Source organism: Lutjanus erythropterus, chromosome 17 (assembly GCF_056507025.1).
Source record: "Lutjanus erythropterus isolate fLutEry1 chromosome 17, fLutEry1.hap2, whole genome shotgun sequence".
In the NCBI taxonomy this organism is placed as follows: Eukaryota; Metazoa; Chordata; class Actinopteri; order Lutjaniformes; family Lutjanidae; genus Lutjanus; species Lutjanus erythropterus.
Window position 1 is genome coordinate 19,159,444 of NC_139333.1, and position 20,003 is coordinate 19,179,446.

Genomic DNA, 20,003 nt, shown 5'->3' on the forward strand with positions numbered 1-20,003 from the left:
ATGGTCAGAAGCTTTTTTTCACCCAGTTCTTATCCCACAAACATGAGCCAAGTGGTTTGTTAATATTCCACACCAAATCATAAAGCTCGAGAGTTGCTGCCCACCCAGCATCCATGATTAACAACCTCCACACACACACAGTGAGCCAACTGGAGATGCTGCATCACATTTAGGGGGGTGGGTGAAAGCGGGATCAGCCCCGAGCACTGCGGCAAGCCTTGGCATGGTGCTCCCACTCATGCCATTTCATTTCATCACTCCTCGGTCCTGCTTTTGCATTGCCAAGCACTTATAGTCCAATCATCAAAATAAAAAACAAAAAAAAAAAAGAAAGTGTAGCAGAGTCTCCATCAAACTGTCCTTGACTAAACGCCCTCACACTGGGTGAGACGGGTTACTCATCCTCCATTTAAATCGCTGTACAACAAGATAACATGTGGTCGAAGAGGCATGTGTTCGCCACGTGACACTGTCAACAGACACACCAGGCGCCATGGCAACCACTTCAGCTGACCAAATGCAATTGGTAAACTGTACATGTCCCTTCCTGCTTCCTTCTGGATCTGTTTCTCTCTGCTGTCTCGGGGCATTATGGGGTGTATGACCTTAATACACTCGTTAAATCTCTCCCCTTTGCTGCCCTGGCTTTGTTTTGATGTATCTGCCTCCCTGTCTGGGAGATAAGCTACCAAGATATGCACTTCAAAACACTATATTTATATGTCAGACAAGCAGAGATAAATTCAAGGAACATCCAAGCGTGCTCGATTTGTGGCTTGTCAGACGTGAGCTCCTCGTCAGCAAGGTTGCTGGCCCGTCCTACAATAACAAATATTTCTCACGAGGCCTCTTCACAGACAAATATACGATGAGGGAGTTCAGCCCGAGTGCTGAGCTGTCATGAGGAAGTTTCGGGGTGATCATGATCGCCTGTCACGCTTCATCTCGCTGACGTCTTCACCGACAGCCTGCTACATGTAGGCTGAAGTATCTCGAGACGTCAGTCACAGATTAAACGAAGTATGATGATGACTGAGAGTGAACTCACCAAGACTCTTCCTGTCAGCGTCTGAGCCGATATCATGACTCCAGCCCAGTCTTTGACCGAGGTCATCCAGCCCACCTCGCTGGCCGCCGCATCGTCCTTATCGGCACGCTTGATGCCATCGCCTGTGGTGATCCGGTGGACCTCCTAGCAGAAGAAAAGGATGAGGAAGGTAAAAATCAGACACTTGAACAGGGTTTAACACAAAATGATAGGCATGTGGTGTAATTTTGTTGCATGATTTTCTTTATTTCTCATGCAGATTGACATGCAAACAATAATTGTGTAGTTAACACATGAATAAAGTAATTAAACACACAGCTTCACTTTTTTTTCTACTATCGTCTCAAATTTTGGATATCGTTATACTGTGATATGGCATGAGTGTTGTCTTTTCCTGGTTTTAAAAGCTTTAATACAGCAAAGTGATGCAATCTTCTGGACTGTTCTAGCTGTTCTTTAATTTGCATTTTCCCCACTTAGTCATTACATTCACATTACTGATGATTATTTATCAAAAATCTCACTTTGTGAAAATACCAAGTCATCCCCACAGTAGTCATCCCCACACAGGTTCTCTGCAGATCCTTAAAGAGTCTTACAAAGTCTTAAATACAATAAGCTAAATTTTAGGCCTTAGACAGGTCTTAAAAATTGAATTATGAAGTAGCAGCAAGAACCAGCAAGTATTTTATTAGTACCTCATTCATACAGGCTGATTTAAAAATCGGGGGGGGGGGGGGGGGGTTCAGCCAGTAGACCTTTTCCATGGCAACCATATTGATATGACATAGTAGGGTACACACAGGTGTTACCAATGATACTAATTAAGGTCCTGTCAACATGCACAACAGCTGCACCCTGACTCTGTTTGACCTGAACGTAACAGAACATTTAATTAGTGTCACTGGTAACAGCAATGTTTGACCTACTGTTTCATGTCAAAATAGCTGCTGTGATAAAGATCTATAAGTAGACCTACATGGTATTATTAGTGCTTCAGTTGAGGGGAGTCACATTTTGCCGGTGATGTCCACCAGAGAAGAGGGTTTGAGTCAAGTGTGTGACAACAGCTTTAAATTTCATTTTGCATAGAAAGAAACAGCCAATATCAAATGTCCATAGCTCTGAAGGCCCATTGCTCCAAATACTCCCTGCAGTTATTTCTTGGCCTGCCAGCTCTGTCCATGGTGCTGAATTGGTGGACAGTTTGTCCATCTCCTCAGCCTTAACATAAATGACACTTAAGTGATTTTATCGCTGCAGATTAAGTCCAGTGTTGGAATCAAATCATGAGAGCTTTACTTCTGCTGGTGCACACGCCCTTCACCTGAATCATAATGTAGGCTTATCGAAAGGGATGGTATGTATTGCCGGAGCTATGGGCATTTTCATGATAAAACGCGGAAAAAACCTTCAGATAGGTCAAAAATTGTCAAGTCATCCAAAACATTTATACCTTACAGTTCAAAAACACTTTTAGAAAGTCCAACTCAGTGAGAAAAGAAGTTGACTGTGACTCAAGCAAGGACCATAAACCGGGGTTTGGTCCGGACAGCAGAGCACCAAAGACAAAGTTCTTGGTTGTCCTCTTTTATACCCTATGAGCTTCTCTCTTCTGCAGTTTTCCAAGATTCCTCCCTCGTTCATTTCAGAAGGATGAGCTTTAGTTCATGAGCCCGTCTGTTTTACTGTTGTCAGTATCTGTCGTACTCCACCAGCGACGTCAAAGTGTACCTTTTCAAACCATCTGACGCTTAATTAAGCACAAATGATTTGTCACTCATGCACACACTGCCAGCACCTTCTTGCTGTCAAACTCCCTTCATCAATCTCCCTAATTAATAAAATTTAGTGCAACAGTGCCACACTTGCCGAGCAGTACCTTCTTTAATTACAATGGGAATAAGAACTTGACTCTGCGTCTCTTACACACTTTTATCAGTAATGTTCCACTAACAGGATTTACATATAAGGATACTGATATCTAAGAGGGTCATGAGGGGTATATAACAAGAACAAATAATACCATAGGACAAATGGTCTTTCAGTCCAATGGGACATTCTTCAGACTACTGGGATTTCAATGGGTACTCCCTGTTTTGAGTCACCCTTCCCAAATGCACAAAAATTAAATTAGTAACTGCAATACTACAAAATAAAGATCTAGCTCAGCTAAAGATCAGCTCTAACTTTAGCTAACCATCACAGTTCCTTGTCTAGCAGGTATCAAGTAGCTGCTTGGTGGAGATATCTCAGTACAGAAGTTAAAATGTTCTTGACGACTACCAAAAATCTTTGAATTCATAAACACATTAATATTTAACAATATATAGCCTAACAATGGCAAAATTCCCTATTGCCTTATAGATAATGTGTTAGCAGACATGAAGCAACATTAGCATTCATTTTGAGTCATGTTTCTGTCCACCTGACAAATTTAAGTCTCACATTCACCCTCCTTTTAGTTCTTTGTGTTGGTCTTTCAAGAGCTCTTGAAAGAAGTATCTGGCATTGTACTCTGTTCTTTGGTGCTACTGGGTTTTAAAGCTCAGTGAAAGGGGACCACAACAGTGGAGATGTGAACCATAAAACCAAAATAATGAGCTGAAAAACAATAAAACTCTCTGGGTGATAACCTTGTTGCTTGGATCGACTTTAAGTTGACACAATGGAGTACAGCACCACCTACAGAAATCTAAACTTTGTTAAAATAAAATGCCACCTACGTTTTTTAGAGTGACAGCTATGCAACAAAATACAATGTGAAACAATTGTTTAATACCAAAAAAATGCCACTTCAAAAACATAAATGCATCATTCTTTTTATAGTGGCCAGGCTCAAGGCCTCCAAAATAAACCCACGCACATGCGTGCTCACATGCATACAGTAAACATACAGAGTGAGAGCTGCAAAGAGACTCCAGGAGTGTATCCATGGCAGCCGCTGAGCTCCTGGTGTTTCTGCTCCACTGAGTGGGCTGCCTGCCTGCCTGTCTCTCCGCCTGTCTGTCAGTCAGTCGGTCGGTCTGTCTGTCTGTCTGCAGGGACTGGCATGATTCACAGAGCAGGAAATCGAGACAGGATGCAGAGGTTAGCCGTGCTCCCTGATGAAACACCCCACAGCCTCAAGGCCAACATGACTCGGACTCTTTACCCCGTGACATCCTACTCCTCCACTACCTTTAATGGTGTCACACATCACTCTCTCTGAGGCCTTTCTCCTGCAGCTCTGCTCGTCATGTGGGATTAGCTGATGCAGTTTACATAGTTAGAGGGGGAAAATAACCGCTGCTCGCAGTTGCAAGAAAGAACAGTTCATATGGTTTCCATTAACACGTGTGCCATCATGCGTGCACCACTGCGACAGTCTTTTTTGTCTCAGTGTTAATGCCCAAGATCTCAACATGCCACATTCTCCAGATGCAGAATGGACCGTTGTGTGTTTCTGTGAGAAGACATCAGCTTCAAAGAACTCCTGGCATGTAACCATGCAACATGTGTTGTGCTTCCACTCCACCATCAATCTTTCTAAAGCTGGAGCGGCTGCAGCGCTACTGAAATAATGGCATGAACAAATGAACATACGACCAGGGGCTGCACATGTGTGATTAGACAGCAAGGGCATCTGTGTGCCAGCAGTCTGGTTTAGGAAGAGGGGTGAGAAAATAAATGAAACGCTTAACTTAAAGGGATAGTTTGGATTTTTAAAATAGGTATGCAGCACTTATGCATAGTCAGTGTATTACCGAAAGTAGATGGACCAAAGCCATGCTAACACAGCTTGGATTTAAGGCTGCTCCTGGCTAAGACACATTCAGGAACATTAAACAGACAAAACAGGACTGGGCTGAGCAACACGAAATCAGAGACCAGATTAAGGTGTTGCACTTGACAGGCTGAGCAGCTCGGGGCTGACAGGACACAACACACAAGACTCAAAACCAAAACCAACATTGAATTGGTCCTGCAAATAATTGTTTGCTGTGTAGCCAAAGCCTGACAGAACTTATTCCTCTTAGGAGGCTCCATTGTTGTCCAAAAACACACTCATGAGCCACAGTGTTGCACTGTGACATGTTCCTTCGTTATGATGAGTCAGTCCCACATACTCCATCCTGCTGCTGTAAAAATTTGATAAAATATGTGTTAATTCACAACTGAAAAAAACAAAATACACTATTTACTTGGTGTGATGTTTGATCAAAACTACAACGGTTTACAGAGGCTTTTTAGAAATTAATCCAGATGAAACAGCATTTTGAGAATATCTACTGTAGCTTTTGTATTGTGATGTCTTTACAAGTAAAACAGGATAGGGATCTGTGACATAATGTTGGGAAGACTTTGATTTCAACATTAAAAAGTGGGCGTCTCATAACAATCATGGTGAACATACCAACACCATTTGTTGCTACGTAGATGATGCGATCTAAAATATATTTTTAATTTCATCTCGACTTTCAGTTATATAATTTGATTAAATTTGTAAAGATGTGCATCTTCGTAACGAACCAATGGGTTTGGGGCTGATGACCTAATGCAACACCAACATTTAACATTTAATACAGGGAGGCAAGCCCTGTCATTAAAATGGCAAAATAGCAGCTGCTAGCTTGTTTATACCATTAGCTACCAGGTTAGGGTAAGTCACCATTTTCAGTGTGTAGTAGTGAGGCTCGGAGGTCGTTTTTGTTTCCCATAGCAACAGAGATATTGAAAATGTTAACAAGCAGATAACAGAGGGGAAAGAGAATGCTGCCTGAAATAAGCGGTCAATGGCGGGATTATAGCCAGTGTCTACATCCGGTGAGTCAGACTAATGGCATCAGGCTTTGGCTACACAGGAACCATTTGTTATCAGTTCAGTGTTGGTTTTGATCTTATGATTTTGTTGACAAAAAATATAGAGAACATCAGGAGGCTGAGAAGGAAAGAATAATAGGTCCTGCGTTTATAGCTGTTCTTCAACATGTAGCATTGTCTGCAGTAACATGTCAAAGTGTCAAAAATACAATTTCACACTTGTCAGCGAGCAGTGAAAATGTCATCAGCTGAACAGTCTTAACTCAACATGTTTTGTGCCATCAGATAAATGTGATGAAGTAAAAGGTTTAACATTTCCCTCAGACATACAGGACACAGAAAATAGAAATAGTCAAAATTCTGCAGAACACTGCTTGATAAAACTACTTTCTTATTTTACACCTTTTAATGTAAAAATGGTTTCAGCATGTTATTCCATAATGGTGCCCACCCACACAGCACGCATTTCAACCATCTCCATTATTATGACTAAATAGCTGGCTGCACTAAGAAATTCAATCATGTTCAGAGCCATTAATCAGAGACAAGCAGACCACCAGCAGGCCATGTTACACTTCCTACAGCCTGTCCAGAGCCCTGCAGCACTAACCTGATAACACAGTATAATAACATGTCCACTTCACTTAGCGGCTAATGCAGCCAACAAGACACAGGGACGGAAAACACTGTGAGACGAAAGGCAACAGGTATCAGCTGTTTTCATACAGTGTTTTCCAGTATTTATCTGCGAATTGCACTCAGAGTAGTTTTAATTTGGATAGAGTGAAGCATGCTTTGCTGCAATAAAACAGGTACTTTTTTTTTTTTTAACCAGAGAATTTCAAAGGTTACATCATTTATTTTTTGTGGGGAAAAAAGTCTCATCTGGTGTTGAGACAGAGCCTCTGGGGGAATTTAAGTTAAATCTCACTTTTGAATCTCCTTAGAGAGATCAGGGTGAGAGGATCAGACTGCGGGTTTGAGACTAAAAGGGAAAACATGCTGCTGAAGGAGTGTTAAAGGGACAGTTCACCTCAAAATCAAAAATACATTTTCTCTTTGGCCTGTACTGCTGTTTATCCAGCTGTACTGTTTTGGTGTGAGTTGCCTCGTTTTGAAGAACTGGCTGTAGAGATATCCGCTGTCTCTCCTATATAATGGAACTAGATGGCTGTTCAAATATCCAACAAACACCTATAATGTACAACAAAATCTGTTTCACCATATGATATAATAAAAGTAAACTTGTAATAATTATATTGATGTTTAAAATGACATACAAGAGTCTATGATAAAGTAAGTCAACGTGCTGAATATTTTTATTTCTTATTAATGAATGTGTCAGTACTATATGGAGTCCTGCTGGATAATATAATGCATCCTCTGCTGCCTTCATGAGCCGTAGAAAGTGGCATAATCAATAATAAATGTAACGTTTAGATTTATGGCCATGGGATTCAAATAGGTTAAATAAGCCACTTAATGAAATGAGATGCTTACAGCTTAGTAGACGCATTTCATTATTTTCAGTTGATGGAGGAAGTGTTTCTAATCAGTCTGGAGGACGATGGATGTCAGAGTTCTTATCGGATGTGTTGAGTCCTTCAGAGACATTCAGATATAGAAAGGCAGAAAAATCATTCATGATATGTGATGAAGTGTGGTGCTCTGGAAAACAATGACTGCTGCATCTGTTGGGAAATTCCAGTAATAGTTACACTCACATCATTGGTTTAAAAAGAATAAAATAAAACTGGACCACTGATTTTACACAAAAGGTCAGTATACTGGCCATGGAGACTTTGACTCACCCTGGAAATAAGTGAAAATCAGCCATCTAACCCCACAAAAATGTTTAAATGTTGTTTGAAAATATGGAATACAAGATGTATTATGCTGTTTCAAAAAACTGTAATTGAAAGTGACACAGTTGTTAAACAGGTACTTCACACTTATACACTTCATGGACTTTCTTGCCCTTTGTACTGGTAGCACTATTTTTTACTTAATATTTACTTTACTTACTTAATATAATAATGTTTGTGTATTTTTTTATAATAATGTTTATGTAATTTGTTTTATTGTGAAAACTCTTTAAGTTTTTTAAAAAAGAAAGAGACTCTGAGCTCTCTACAGTCTGAGAAACTAACCCTAATGATGTCATAGCGAGGTCATCAGGGTTATCTTGATTCAGGCTTATTTGAAAGAAAACCTGCGTCATAAACTGGGGGGCATAAAGTTTGAAAGATAAGAGTATTTAAAATCCAGCGGTACTCTAATAAAAGATTGTGTCCAGTTGCATTGTGGGAATTGTAGGATCAAGTGTAATTTGGAGCTTGCGCCATCATAATGACTCAAAGTCAAATCACAATTGACAATTATTATTTTTTTAATCTGTACACTTCTTGCAAGTCCCAGGTTCTTAAAAAAGTACAAATACAAGAAACAATCTAAAGAGAAATATGTTATACTACAAAGCTTCAATTGATCTAGTTCACTAACTAGCAATGCTTATTGGACTTTGACACATTCATGAACCTACTTCCTATAATAGTGGTAAATCAACATGTATGTATACAATTGAAAAAGCTCATTATCATGTCTGTTTTCATACCCAAAGAGCTCACTGATCTCAATTTGTATGCATACCAGGATGTCCTCCTGGCACCTTGCGATTGGTGTTTTTTTTTCTTAAATGTGAGAGACTATAGTCTAATAAAGATAACATTAAGAAAGTAAGAAAGAGAATAATAATGCCTCATTAAATCATTATGTCTGAAAGTCAAGCCCCCACAGCGTCTGCTTAGAAAAATCCAGGCCCTTAGAAAAAAGTAGTTCACCCCCGGCCTATAGCTTACATACTGCATATGATGCTGTTTGTCTATATTAGTTTGCCTGACAAGAGTCTAAGGACCAAAACTTTGTAAATAAACCAAGAAATTTATGTTCAAAACACTTTGCAATGATGTCACTATACATATGAAGTGTCTTAACACTATGAAATACTTGACCCGCTGTTTTTATGCGACTGAACTTCCCTGTTTTAATGAATGAAGCAACACAGGCCGTGTTGAGGGAAGTGATAGCCGTTAAGTAGGTTTAATTGGCACCACGCTGTTATGCCGCAGCACTTTAATGACCAAGACCACGCTGAAAACACATCGGCCATGATGATATTTTTAATGCCTGTAAAGGCAGGGTTCAAAGATTAATAATTAGTGATTCGTGACATGTCTCTGTCCAATTATTTTTTAAAAGGGTCATGCAGGTGATTTTATCTTAAGGTCACCTGCATGAGGATACGTGAAGATGAAGAGCTGCGTTTTTGACATTCAAATCTCTAATTTCTTCATGATTTAGTTATAGAGTGTGTTGCTGACGTGATGTTTTCTACTGTAAAAGTTGTAGCTTTAGTTATCTACACATCAAGAGCGTTAAACAATCTTCTGCCAGACTTTATTTTAATGAAATTAAAATAGACGGGATACATTTTTAATAGCAGCAGACGCCAGAAAAGTACATGTAGTCATTACACCCACTCAGGCAGCACATCTCCTCGTTGTCACTTTGATCAATAGTCTGAGCCTCCAAATTTAGGTTTCACTATCTCGCCTACATCCTCCCGACACCAGAGGTCATTGATCAACAGTGCTAGCCTATTCTCAGGATCCACCATGATCATCTCTCAAAGGGCGAGTACATTAAACTAGAATAGAACATGTGGCTCATGACACAATTTCTGCAAAAGTGAATGAATTATTTAAAAATATATTAATATAAATCACATTAATAATAAATCAAGACATTTTCAGAAGAGGAAAAACTTCCTGAAATATCCACGTCTCAGAGTTGATCTATGTGCCCTCAGCTGTGTGAAGAAAGACTATCACATATGGCACTTGGCCTCATGTCCTTGTAATCAATGAATCGCTGAATGAATGAACACATTTATTTTGGTTAACATCAAACATCAAAGAGCAAAGAAACCGAGGCTCCAGTCTGCGGCTAAATCCAGCTCGGACGTGAGGACATGAAAGTTATGTGGAATCGGCGGCTAAAATTGGACACGAGTAGTTAGCGTTTTTTTTTAATGAATGACTCATCGCTCGATGAACATCATCACCAACTATTTGAAATAGTTTAAATGTTTATACAAAAGTAAAACATTGAAATGTGGCTGAAAGTCAGAAAATAGTTAAGGACCATCTGCACAAGCCAGTGCAGTATTTTTCATCTTTCTTACTATCAGTAATTTGGTGGGATTTTCATTATAAAACCAGAAGCGTACACTTACTAGAATGCAGACCTCTGCCAAGCAACAGACGGTGAAGGACCTACTGCAATGACACAACTGCCAGCGAAGATTTGCAAAATTTTGAAAAAGGTTTTTTTGTATATTATAGTGTAAGTTTAATTATGCAGATATAGGCAAAGTGTTTTTATAGGCTTCTCTTCTGCACCGCTGGCCTGGAATATGTTGCAGAATGACTTGAAATCTCATTAAATGCTTTTAAATCCAAAATGGAAGAATTAGAAACAGGTTCCAGAGAATGCAAATGTTTTAGCTTACCTGGTTTTGCAATTGACTCCTCGATATTTCTCGTTTTAATGTGAATTTCAATGCTTGTTAATTCTATTTTGTCTCCCTGTGTATTTGCTGCTGACTGTCTAAGCCGGGTCACCCTTGAAAAAGAGATTCTTAATTTCAGTGGAAATCACTTGGTTAAATAAAGGTTATATAACAAAAAAATAAATAAATAAGAAATAAATGAAGTCTAACAGTGCTGTAACTAGGCATCTTGGTTTCATCTAACTGTATAAACTTACTATGGAAACAATAAACGGGACAATAAGTCCAAACTTGTCAATTTAAAATTCGCTATTTCTTTACAACATTTTGATATTTATTTAGAATATTACAAGCGACCAGGCGGGTTTACAACAATAGAGAGAGAAATCTACATTTTTAGAGAAACTCACAAAAGCTGAAATTCAAAATAATTCATAATTGATGCAGCCAATTCAAAGGTCGAAGCCTGCATTCAGAAGGTCAGTGTTTTGGCACAGAGCTGATTAGATTGCATCCAGTAGCTAAACTGAATTCCACTATCAAGTAATCACTATCGTGTTCATTTTTTCCGGTTTATTACAAATCAGTTTTAAAAATCAGTTCACAATTAAGTGAGCTGGAATCAATTTTGAAGTGAAGTGTCCTACGCATAAACATAGCAGACAGACTTTAGAGTATTATAACATGTCAGGTATGGAATTAGATGAAGCAAAACTTTCTCTGGATGTCTTTTGAGCCACAACAAAGGTGAAAATGAAACTGCAACAGACCAGGTGAGCCTGGTTTTTAGCCCATAAGAAGCACAGAACCCTCAATTAAATAGGTTTCAAAAAGATATATCAGGCACTCTTGAAGTTAAACTGATCAACGCAGTAAAAGGAGAAGCCACAGGCACACTTCAGACACATACTTGTACCAAACCAAGAATATATTTAAAAAGCCTTTATTAGTTAGAATACCGACCAGTTCAACCAACACTGGGTCTTCCCAAACCAGTGGGCATCCTTTTGTGATTTTCAACCTTGATACACCCTCACTAATAAAGGCCTTTTAACTATATCTTTGGCTCGGTGCAAATGTGCCTGAAGTGAGTTGATCAAAAGGTTTCAAAAATTGCGAATCACTGCAACCACAACAGATCCTTAAGCAGTCAGAAATGTGCACAAGAAATATGAGGCTGATAGGTCCAGTCGAATGTGAGATTAGCTGTGGACCATAGCTCCAGCCCTGTTAATCACACACACACACACAGACACACATATATAAACATGTACACATATATAAACATTTTCTACAATACTTCAACATACTACAACATCATCAAGTGCATCTTTTCTCTCTGTTCCTGACAAAAAGCAGCAGGCTCTGGCACAGTTGAGATGTTTAACATTCGTGTTAATCTGAGACCTGTTGGATCCCAGATGGTGCCTTGACGGCCAAGCTGCAGCATGCTGCTTATATTATGCAATGCAAGCAGCTAATACTTGCCTAACTAATTACTCGGCCAATTAAAAAGACATTACAAGGAATATATGTGCTTTCTTCACAAAGAAGACTGTCAAGACTATTGAGAAAGGGCCGACTAGTCTAGACGTTAAATAAATGATGCTGCCTTCAAGTGCTTCGTCTTCTACAAAGTAAGTTCATACTGAGGTAGAACGTGTGATGTGTTCAAGTGCTCCTGGCTACAGATAGAATGAAATGGACACTAACCAAATCAGGCTCTTGTATTATTTCAGTTTGTGTTTCAGAAAAAGTGGACAAAAATAATTTATGATGGCTGATGATGTTGTCCTACATTAATATTCACTCTGCTTGACTTGTTGGTATTGTGTGTGTGTGTGTGTGTGTGTGTGTGTGTGTGTGTGTGTGTGTGTGTGTGTGTGTGTGTCTGTGTGCGAGAGTGAGGGACAACAGCAAAGTGCCACTCAGCTATTCCAACTTTCTGACTCGTAATTACCACTGTTCGATCATGAGCACTCATCTCATAATTACAATATTTCAGACGGCCCTTAAAAGCACCATGAGAGTGACTCTCCATCTGAATCCTCCAATCACCCCCAACCCCCACCCACCCCATGCACCTGACACATCTAAGGACATTGAGTCACTGCCAGAAGATGCACATCACAGTCTGACTGTGCTGCTGGGCATAACCTGCCTTTTTAGATTCAACACAAACATACAAACCAAACTGTCCCTTTAAAGAGAACATGTAAAATTATTATTAAATAAATATAAGAGCCATGCTAGCAGCTTTTAGCCTGCTAGGAAGCTAACAATCGCTAAGTAAGTTCTAAAATAGCATTCAGTGACTTCTCTGATCATTTGCTAATGAATGGCAATAATCAAAACTTGTGAGTATTGCCTTCCTGACAAATTCCTTGCCTTCGTATGGCGCGGTCAGGATGACAGAAAGACTGGGTGGAGCTGGTCAAAGAAAGTTCAGCTGCAGTTAAGAAGCAATGATAAAAAAAAAATCCTTTCCTTTTATGGTCCACAACACAAGACTTTTGTTTTTGCGCCCATTTTTCACAATTTTGCTCACAAATTTGTTAAAATCTGTGTTAGTGAACACTTCTCCTTTGCCAAGATAATCCATCCACCAGACGGGTGTGGCAGACAGAGATGCTGATTAAACAGCATGATTATGACATAGGTGCGTCTTGGTTTGGTCACAATAAAAAGCCACACTAAAATGTGCACTTTGATCTCGGAAAAAAAGGCATTTGTTAGGCACTTAACAGAAGGGCAAAGTCATGACCCACCTTACTCTCTCTCCCTCTGAGCAAAAACAAAAGTGTTGCGTTGATATTTTTACATGTATTTCACTACTCCCTGACACTGTTCATCAGCGAGGGACCTTGATTATCTAACAAATTTCACTGCAATTAATCCAATAGTTGTTATTTTGGTCCAAGGGGAGAAGTCAGGGGATCATCAAAGTTCATAATATATCCTGTGGAAAATATGACCACATTTCATGGCAATTCATCTGATAGTTGGGATCAAAGGTTTCACCCAAACAACACTACCATTCCTTGAACCATGTTGTTATTCTGGCTAAAAATATGGGGTGAACAAGGGTCCTTTTCAGTATATAACACAATGACCAACGCTACATCTGGTTGTCAACAGACATCCACTGTTGGATACGTGGAGTCACACAGGAGTCACACATTCCCTCGATGAAACAAGCTAACTGTAAGATTGGAAAATGACTGAGAATCTGCCACAGCTCGTCATCCTCCTATTGTGAGTGCAGTGCCATTTACGATGAACACCATGTCTTTCTTCCTCCCAGACAGATAATAGCCGTCATTCATCAGAACCCCACAAAACGACAAGTTTCATCGATTACCATCAGATCGGGGAGGCAGAGCCACGGAGATGGAGGCTCAGTCTCAGAGAGCTTGTCAGAACAGAGGAGAAGGGGGCAGCGAACGCCCCGCGGAGGGAGAAAACAAACAGAAAATCAGAAGAGGAGGAAACGGATTATCAACTCCCATCTATGAACAATGCCCTGAAAGCTCCATGTTTGGGCTGCTAATGACATGCACAGACTGGGAGGGGGTGGGGAGGTGTTCCTCCAACACAACCTGCCACATCTCACAGCCGAGACAACTGCATAACAGAGAGAGATTTACTCTTATAATGAAATCCTTTGCTTGCTAGTTGCTTAGCAACAAAAACACTGATTCATATGGCACATACCGTATGCGCCTGACACTGCAATTCTGACACTTTGGAGGAAGGTTGATTCTTGGATGAGAAAAAGAGGGTGAGAAGAAGACAGGGCAGCAGGAGGAGTTACGAAATGAATGCCAGGAGAGCAAAAGGCAGCGAGGGGAAGATTGAAAGTGAAAGGATGACCCGTCTCTGGCTGACTCCCACAGAGTAGCACAACAGGTTGGTGGAGCTCACCAGCTTCACTTGGCAAAAATGCGGAGAAAAACACAGAATCTGACTGCGCTCTTGGATTCACACATGAACAGTGTTCGACTCTGAGAGGAACAACCTCATCCTGATCTTATTTTCACAGATGTATTTCTGTTGCATCTCTGAACATCTATTAATAAAACTCAGATGCAAGCTGACGGATTCTTTTAAATATCGGAACCAGAGCTGTAACGCTCAGCCAATTGACAGAGCTTTCATTTAAGTCATTTATCAAACATTTGCTGATTCTTGCCTCTCAAATGTGAGGATCTGCTGCTTCATATCATTACAACTTATACATCCAAACATATTTTATTGGATCAAGCTATTTCTGTTGCTTACATCCAGAGACACATATAATAAAAATGATCAAGCTCGCTTTACACTAAAAAATATTTTGCACTGCTATGGGAAAATGTTCACAGACCAAGCACTACCCAGTGGATGAGACAGATGTTATCAAGCTTTCCATTAGAAAGGATAACTTGTCTATTAAAGCCTAAACAGCATGTTTGAGAATATATGGAGGCGCTTCATTAATTATGCTAAGGATTTACTAGAGATGCACAATCCACTTGTTTTCAGTTCCAATCCGATTATTATCTGCGGATACTGATGGATACTTATTATTATTTATTTAGCATTATCATCATTATCATCATCATCATTATTATTATTATTATTATTATTATTATTATTATTATTATTAGTGTTAGTAGTAGTAGTAAGACTACATGAGACGGTAACCTTGGTCTGGAAAGCTTGTGTAGTTTGTGTAATGGCTTCCTTAAATCATTGTGGGGCACAGTAAGAGTCTGGCTTGCAATACTGAAATGAGTGGTTGAGAGATGGCCCTCATTTGAGGCCGCAAGTTTGCAATTTTATATTCCAAAATGCAAAAGTTACTGTTTGTCAGCATTTGTGAAGAGCTTGGAATGTGCTTGTTCAGAATATGGTGGTTTATGGTGGTTTATGTTGGTAATTGTCATTTTTGCACTGGTTAATTGTTACACAATGAATGAGGCGGTTAATATATTTCTAACTTGGAACAAGTCTTCCTTGTGTCAAACACATATTCAGAATAAAAGTGGAAACACTACTTAGTCCATTTGCACAGGTTAGTGTTGTGTTTGGGAAACAGAAAACAGATTGGAAACACGTGGCATTATGGAATTCAGATTGAAATTCAGATAGGTGGCACAGTTTTAATACCCGATGAAAGTCTTATGTCAGTAAAGAGCATCGACACCAATATTAGATTGAATCGTTCCCGTCCCTAGGATTTATATTTAACATAAGATCCAGTAATTTGTGTGGAGAATGAAGTCTCCAATCTTTTATAATTAATTTTTTTCTGCTGAATACTTCTATTCCAATTAAAACACTAAATTTTGCATAGATTACCATTTGATAAAACAGGAGTAGCATTCTTGTTTTCAGTTTGTTTATTTTTTTTTCTTTTTGGTTTGTGTCAATGCAATATTTTATGGTGTTAAAATTTGAATAGTTTTTTTCTGGATTAACTAAATAACAAAAGTATATATCAGCAGATTAATCACTGAATAGAGTAATTTTTCAATGCAGCTCTAATTGTAACCAGCTTCAACCACAGCGTGGAAATAATACAGACATCTCCTTTCAGAAAGGTCAGCACCACCCTGCATGCAGCCTGGCTGTCTGAGAGATGAATGCACATACATTAAGCAGAAAGATAAACCGCTCCGTCTCTGGCACCTCTATCAGCTAGTCCATCTTTGTCCTTTACTGTGCGAGGAAGGATACAAACTTTAATAAGCAGTTCAATAGAGCCAGAATGATGATGAAAACAACACTGCGGGACGGCGTGGGGCCAGCCTCGGGGCAGATGGTGTCGTAACAATTGCGAAGCAGAAAAATCTAGTGGCAGTCTGCCTTAAATGTTATGAAAATGATTTCTGGGGATTACACTGTGGCATGAGTGTTAACCTCCACACCAACGCTACAGATACACACCAGTGGTAAGAGAATGTCTGTTTGACATCCAACAATGTTTGACCCATGTGGCAGCTGCTGACTGTCTGTCCTGAATGGCCAAAACTATTCCTGTGACTTTTGGAAACGTATCAAACGAATGGTGGTGCATGGTTCACTGGAGGGCTTCAAGCAGCAAATAAGAATGACCTCAGACTATGTTGACGAGGACATAAATCATGGGGAACTATACTAGCAGATGATATTTTTTGAAATTACATTTAACACTGTTCTTAAAGAGGAAACCTTACTTTTGCAGCCTTTTAAAATCCTAAAGTTTATGATAATACCTGCTTCTGTGTGGGTCTTGAAATCAAAATAATTAATAATTAATAAACTTAAAGTTTGTAAATGCCTCGTTTCACCCTTCTCTTACAAGCAGGGTGGCGAACCTACTGTGGCCACAAAACTCACCAAAAAATGCAAAATGGGGTTACTGTAGAAACATGGTGGTGCAACATGGCAGCCTCTGTGGAAGAGGACCCACACCCTCAACAGATATAAATGACTCATTCTAAGGTAACAAAAACACAACAATTCTTATTTTCAGGTGATTATACACTAATGAATACAGACTCATGAATATTATATTCCATTTTATTTTATAAATCCCTGTGAATCTAAAACATGGGACCTTTATCATATCTTACTGTTCCTCTATTTGGCACCGTTGTTTGCATTTACTCCCCATATACTTTATATTTATTACTCTATTGCATTCATTCTTATGCCACAGTAATTTTATAGCAATCTTTGGCACAAGAATTTGTTTCAGGATCAATAAAGTTCTGTCTTAACTTATCAGCAATTGCGAAATTACCGCAATAAAAGGGTGGCGTACGGAAATTACATTTAAGCGTTTCAACAGCAACACCTCTTTCAGAAAGTTACTCTGAAAATGTTCACAGGGAGGTCTGTGAAGAGAGAAGTAGCCACTTTTTTTTTTCTTCTTCTTTCTCTTAAGTGTGGTCCACCAGTAATAATCATATTTATATTTACTGTATCCCTCCCTCAACTTTCTGCATGTGGTTTAATGGGATTATCACACAATTCTTTCCCCAGTTTCTATTCTGTGATTTATTTGCTTCATGCGTTTATACATAGTTTGTATGTGTATTGGCTGGATAAATGTCGTAACACAATAGTTATTATCGTTTTATTTCAGCATTGGATATGAGCTTGAGGTGATCCTTATGTGCTGCCCTGATGATGTTTTATTTGTGTGCCTCTCATTTCTCCCGGGATCTTTAGTAATGTAACCCTTAACACAAAGTTAATTACTGAAAACAAATGTGCTATGTTGTATTGCCTCTTGTGACCACTCTGCTCAATTCTTTTGTACTTTCGTTTTGCACTAAACCAAAATTACAAATATAAAGAATCAAAAAAATGTGTTTCCACTGATTGCAGCGGCAGTAATTAAATGATATTCAGCTTCATTGTATTGGTTGGAGGCAGAAATCTCCAAGAGATATAACAAAACCTGGGCAAAATAAAACTGAAATGATCTGCATGACTCGGTATTGCTTGCTTCTTTTGTCATTTTGGGTCAACCAACCCTGTACATATTCCAAAGTTTAAAAAAAAGACAGGATAGAGTACAAGTGAGATAACACAAATGTGATATAAAAAAAAAATCTGCTTTTATAAATTTTAATCTGCTATGATGGATGTTATGCAAAAAGGGGTGGTTTTAAAATGAACAAAAAGACAGTTAATACAACATAAAACATCAAACAGTTAGGCAAAATAAGCAGTTTATAGTCACTGCAACCTGCTTTTATGTTGGAACATTTTCAAACCAACTCAAGTGAACAAACAGAAGATGGTCCACCAACAAGTGTCAGCTGCACTGAGAACTAAAAACCTGCCCAAACACACTATGATTCACCAGTATGTATTCAAAGACTGGAGCTGTTTCAGTCTAATGGATCTCTTTGTTACTGTATGTGACATTAAGCCAAGACTAGCAGAGTTAATTATCCACTGTGCTCTCTGTGGATGGGGCCTTAACACAGATTTAATTAGGAGCCCATTTCATAAATCAGACTGGACACAATGTTGTCACGCACTGGCTGTTACACAAACCCTCTGTGATAAATAAGTCATCCCTCTGAGGTGTGGTGCCTTCAGAAACCACCGGACTCACCTTCTTTTTGGCGTTACAGTGGCAGCACACAGTCCACAGGTACTTGAGAGTTCTCCACAGCAGGATGATGAAGAGACCCCCAAAGAAAGTGACCATGGAGGAGGCGAGGAAAGCCCACCACATCCGCTGGCCGTTGCTGTCACAGGGCACATCTGGTGAGAACGGGATGATCACATTCATCTTGGAGATGTGGATGGACGGGTCCGGGTTGAATTTCTCCCTGTTCTTCGACATTATCGGCTTCTGGTCACCTGCAAGCCCCCCCTCCCACCACACAGCCCCGAAAACAATCAACTCAACTGGGATTCAGGCGCTTTGGGGAGCTCCTCCAGCCAGCGCCCCCTGATGCCCCAGCGGCTCAGCCATGTTAAGTCAACCACCTCCCGCTCCTCTGCCGTATCATCTGGCTTCACCAAAGCGAGGACGTAATAAAGTTGAGTCGACAGCAGACACGAGCACAGTAATAAAAACTTCCTTTGAAATCAAGATATCAGGCGTGCGCCTCACGATGCGCGTTCATGGCTGGGATTGCGCGTCATCCTTTGATCTGTGCGTAAAAATCACATTTCATCGCAAACTCCTTAAAAACTCACGATTTCCCTGACAGATAAAACGATATACGCGTTATTAAAATACAGAAGAAGTCCTCAGCAGTCGATGGATCCACTCAGTGCTCCACCTTCAGCTTTCAGCGGCTCCGCTACTTCAGCTCCGCAGCGCGCACTGTTGAATGCGCTCCTCGCCTTCAAAGCTTGCACTTTATCGATATCCTTAAAGGGGATGCGGTTTGAAAAAGAAAAAAATATGACGGTTTCTTTTCAACCGAGAGCGGATTTAGTTTGATTCTCGCTCTCCGGGCTCCAGCGGCCGCCTGTCACATCCATTTGTCGGGAGATGGCATCGCAGATTTACAGGTAGCGGGGGAGGAGCCATCAATAGCAGACGTCGATGCTTATCTGGATGTCTGGTTATTTATAGTGACCGCTTCATCAATTTTTCATCATTATAACTTTGTGAATACACACTTCTTACTCTGAAACCAGTTATTTTCAGTTTTAGAACGAATTTCATGCAAAAATCCAAGTTTTTTTTTGCGCATGAGTGTCATAAAATTATCATGTGCGTTATAATATAGGTTAAAGTTTGAGATTTTTATTCGTGTTTAATTATATGACTTACAAAATAAGTTTACTCTGCTAAAATATCTTCAAAGTAATTGTAGATTGACTATTTTGTTTAACATCTTAATTTCTATAACATATCTGCGTAAGGGTTCAAAAAAATAAATCCTCCTGAACTTAATGCTTCATGACAGAAGCATCTCCAGCATATTTCAGCTCTTACAGTTAAAAAAGACCAAAAAGAAGATGAATATCATACCTGTTCATCAGTTTGGAATATAAACAATCTGAAACTAGGCCATCTCCTGGAAAGTTGTTAAACAAGTCGATGAAAATGAGAATTTTTCTAGAAAAGTCCGCTGA

The 20,003-nt window shown here is 39.6% G+C and overlaps 1 protein-coding gene across 4 annotated transcripts in view; it reads right to left on the reverse strand.

Moving 5' to 3' along the window:
• The window catches only part of LOC146312105 (calcium-activated potassium channel subunit alpha-1a-like), a 119,007-nt gene extending 99,576 nt beyond the window's left edge, over positions 1 to 19,431 (reverse strand). Inside the window, exons 1-2 of one of the 4 annotated variants that reach the window (XM_084740710.1) lie at positions 18,520 to 19,431; positions 1,049 to 1,192 (exon numbers count right to left, since the gene is read on the reverse strand). In XM_084740710.1, coding sequence (XP_084596836.1) covers positions 1,049 to 1,192; positions 18,520 to 18,753 — 378 coding nt within the window. In that variant the 5' untranslated portion in view covers positions 18,754 to 19,431. The remainder of the gene's footprint in view (positions 1 to 1,048; positions 1,193 to 18,519) is intronic. The other 3 variants (XM_084740711.1, XM_084740712.1, XM_084740713.1) reach the window with 3 other exon arrangements.
• Between the last annotated feature and the right edge of the window lie 572 nt (positions 19,432 to 20,003).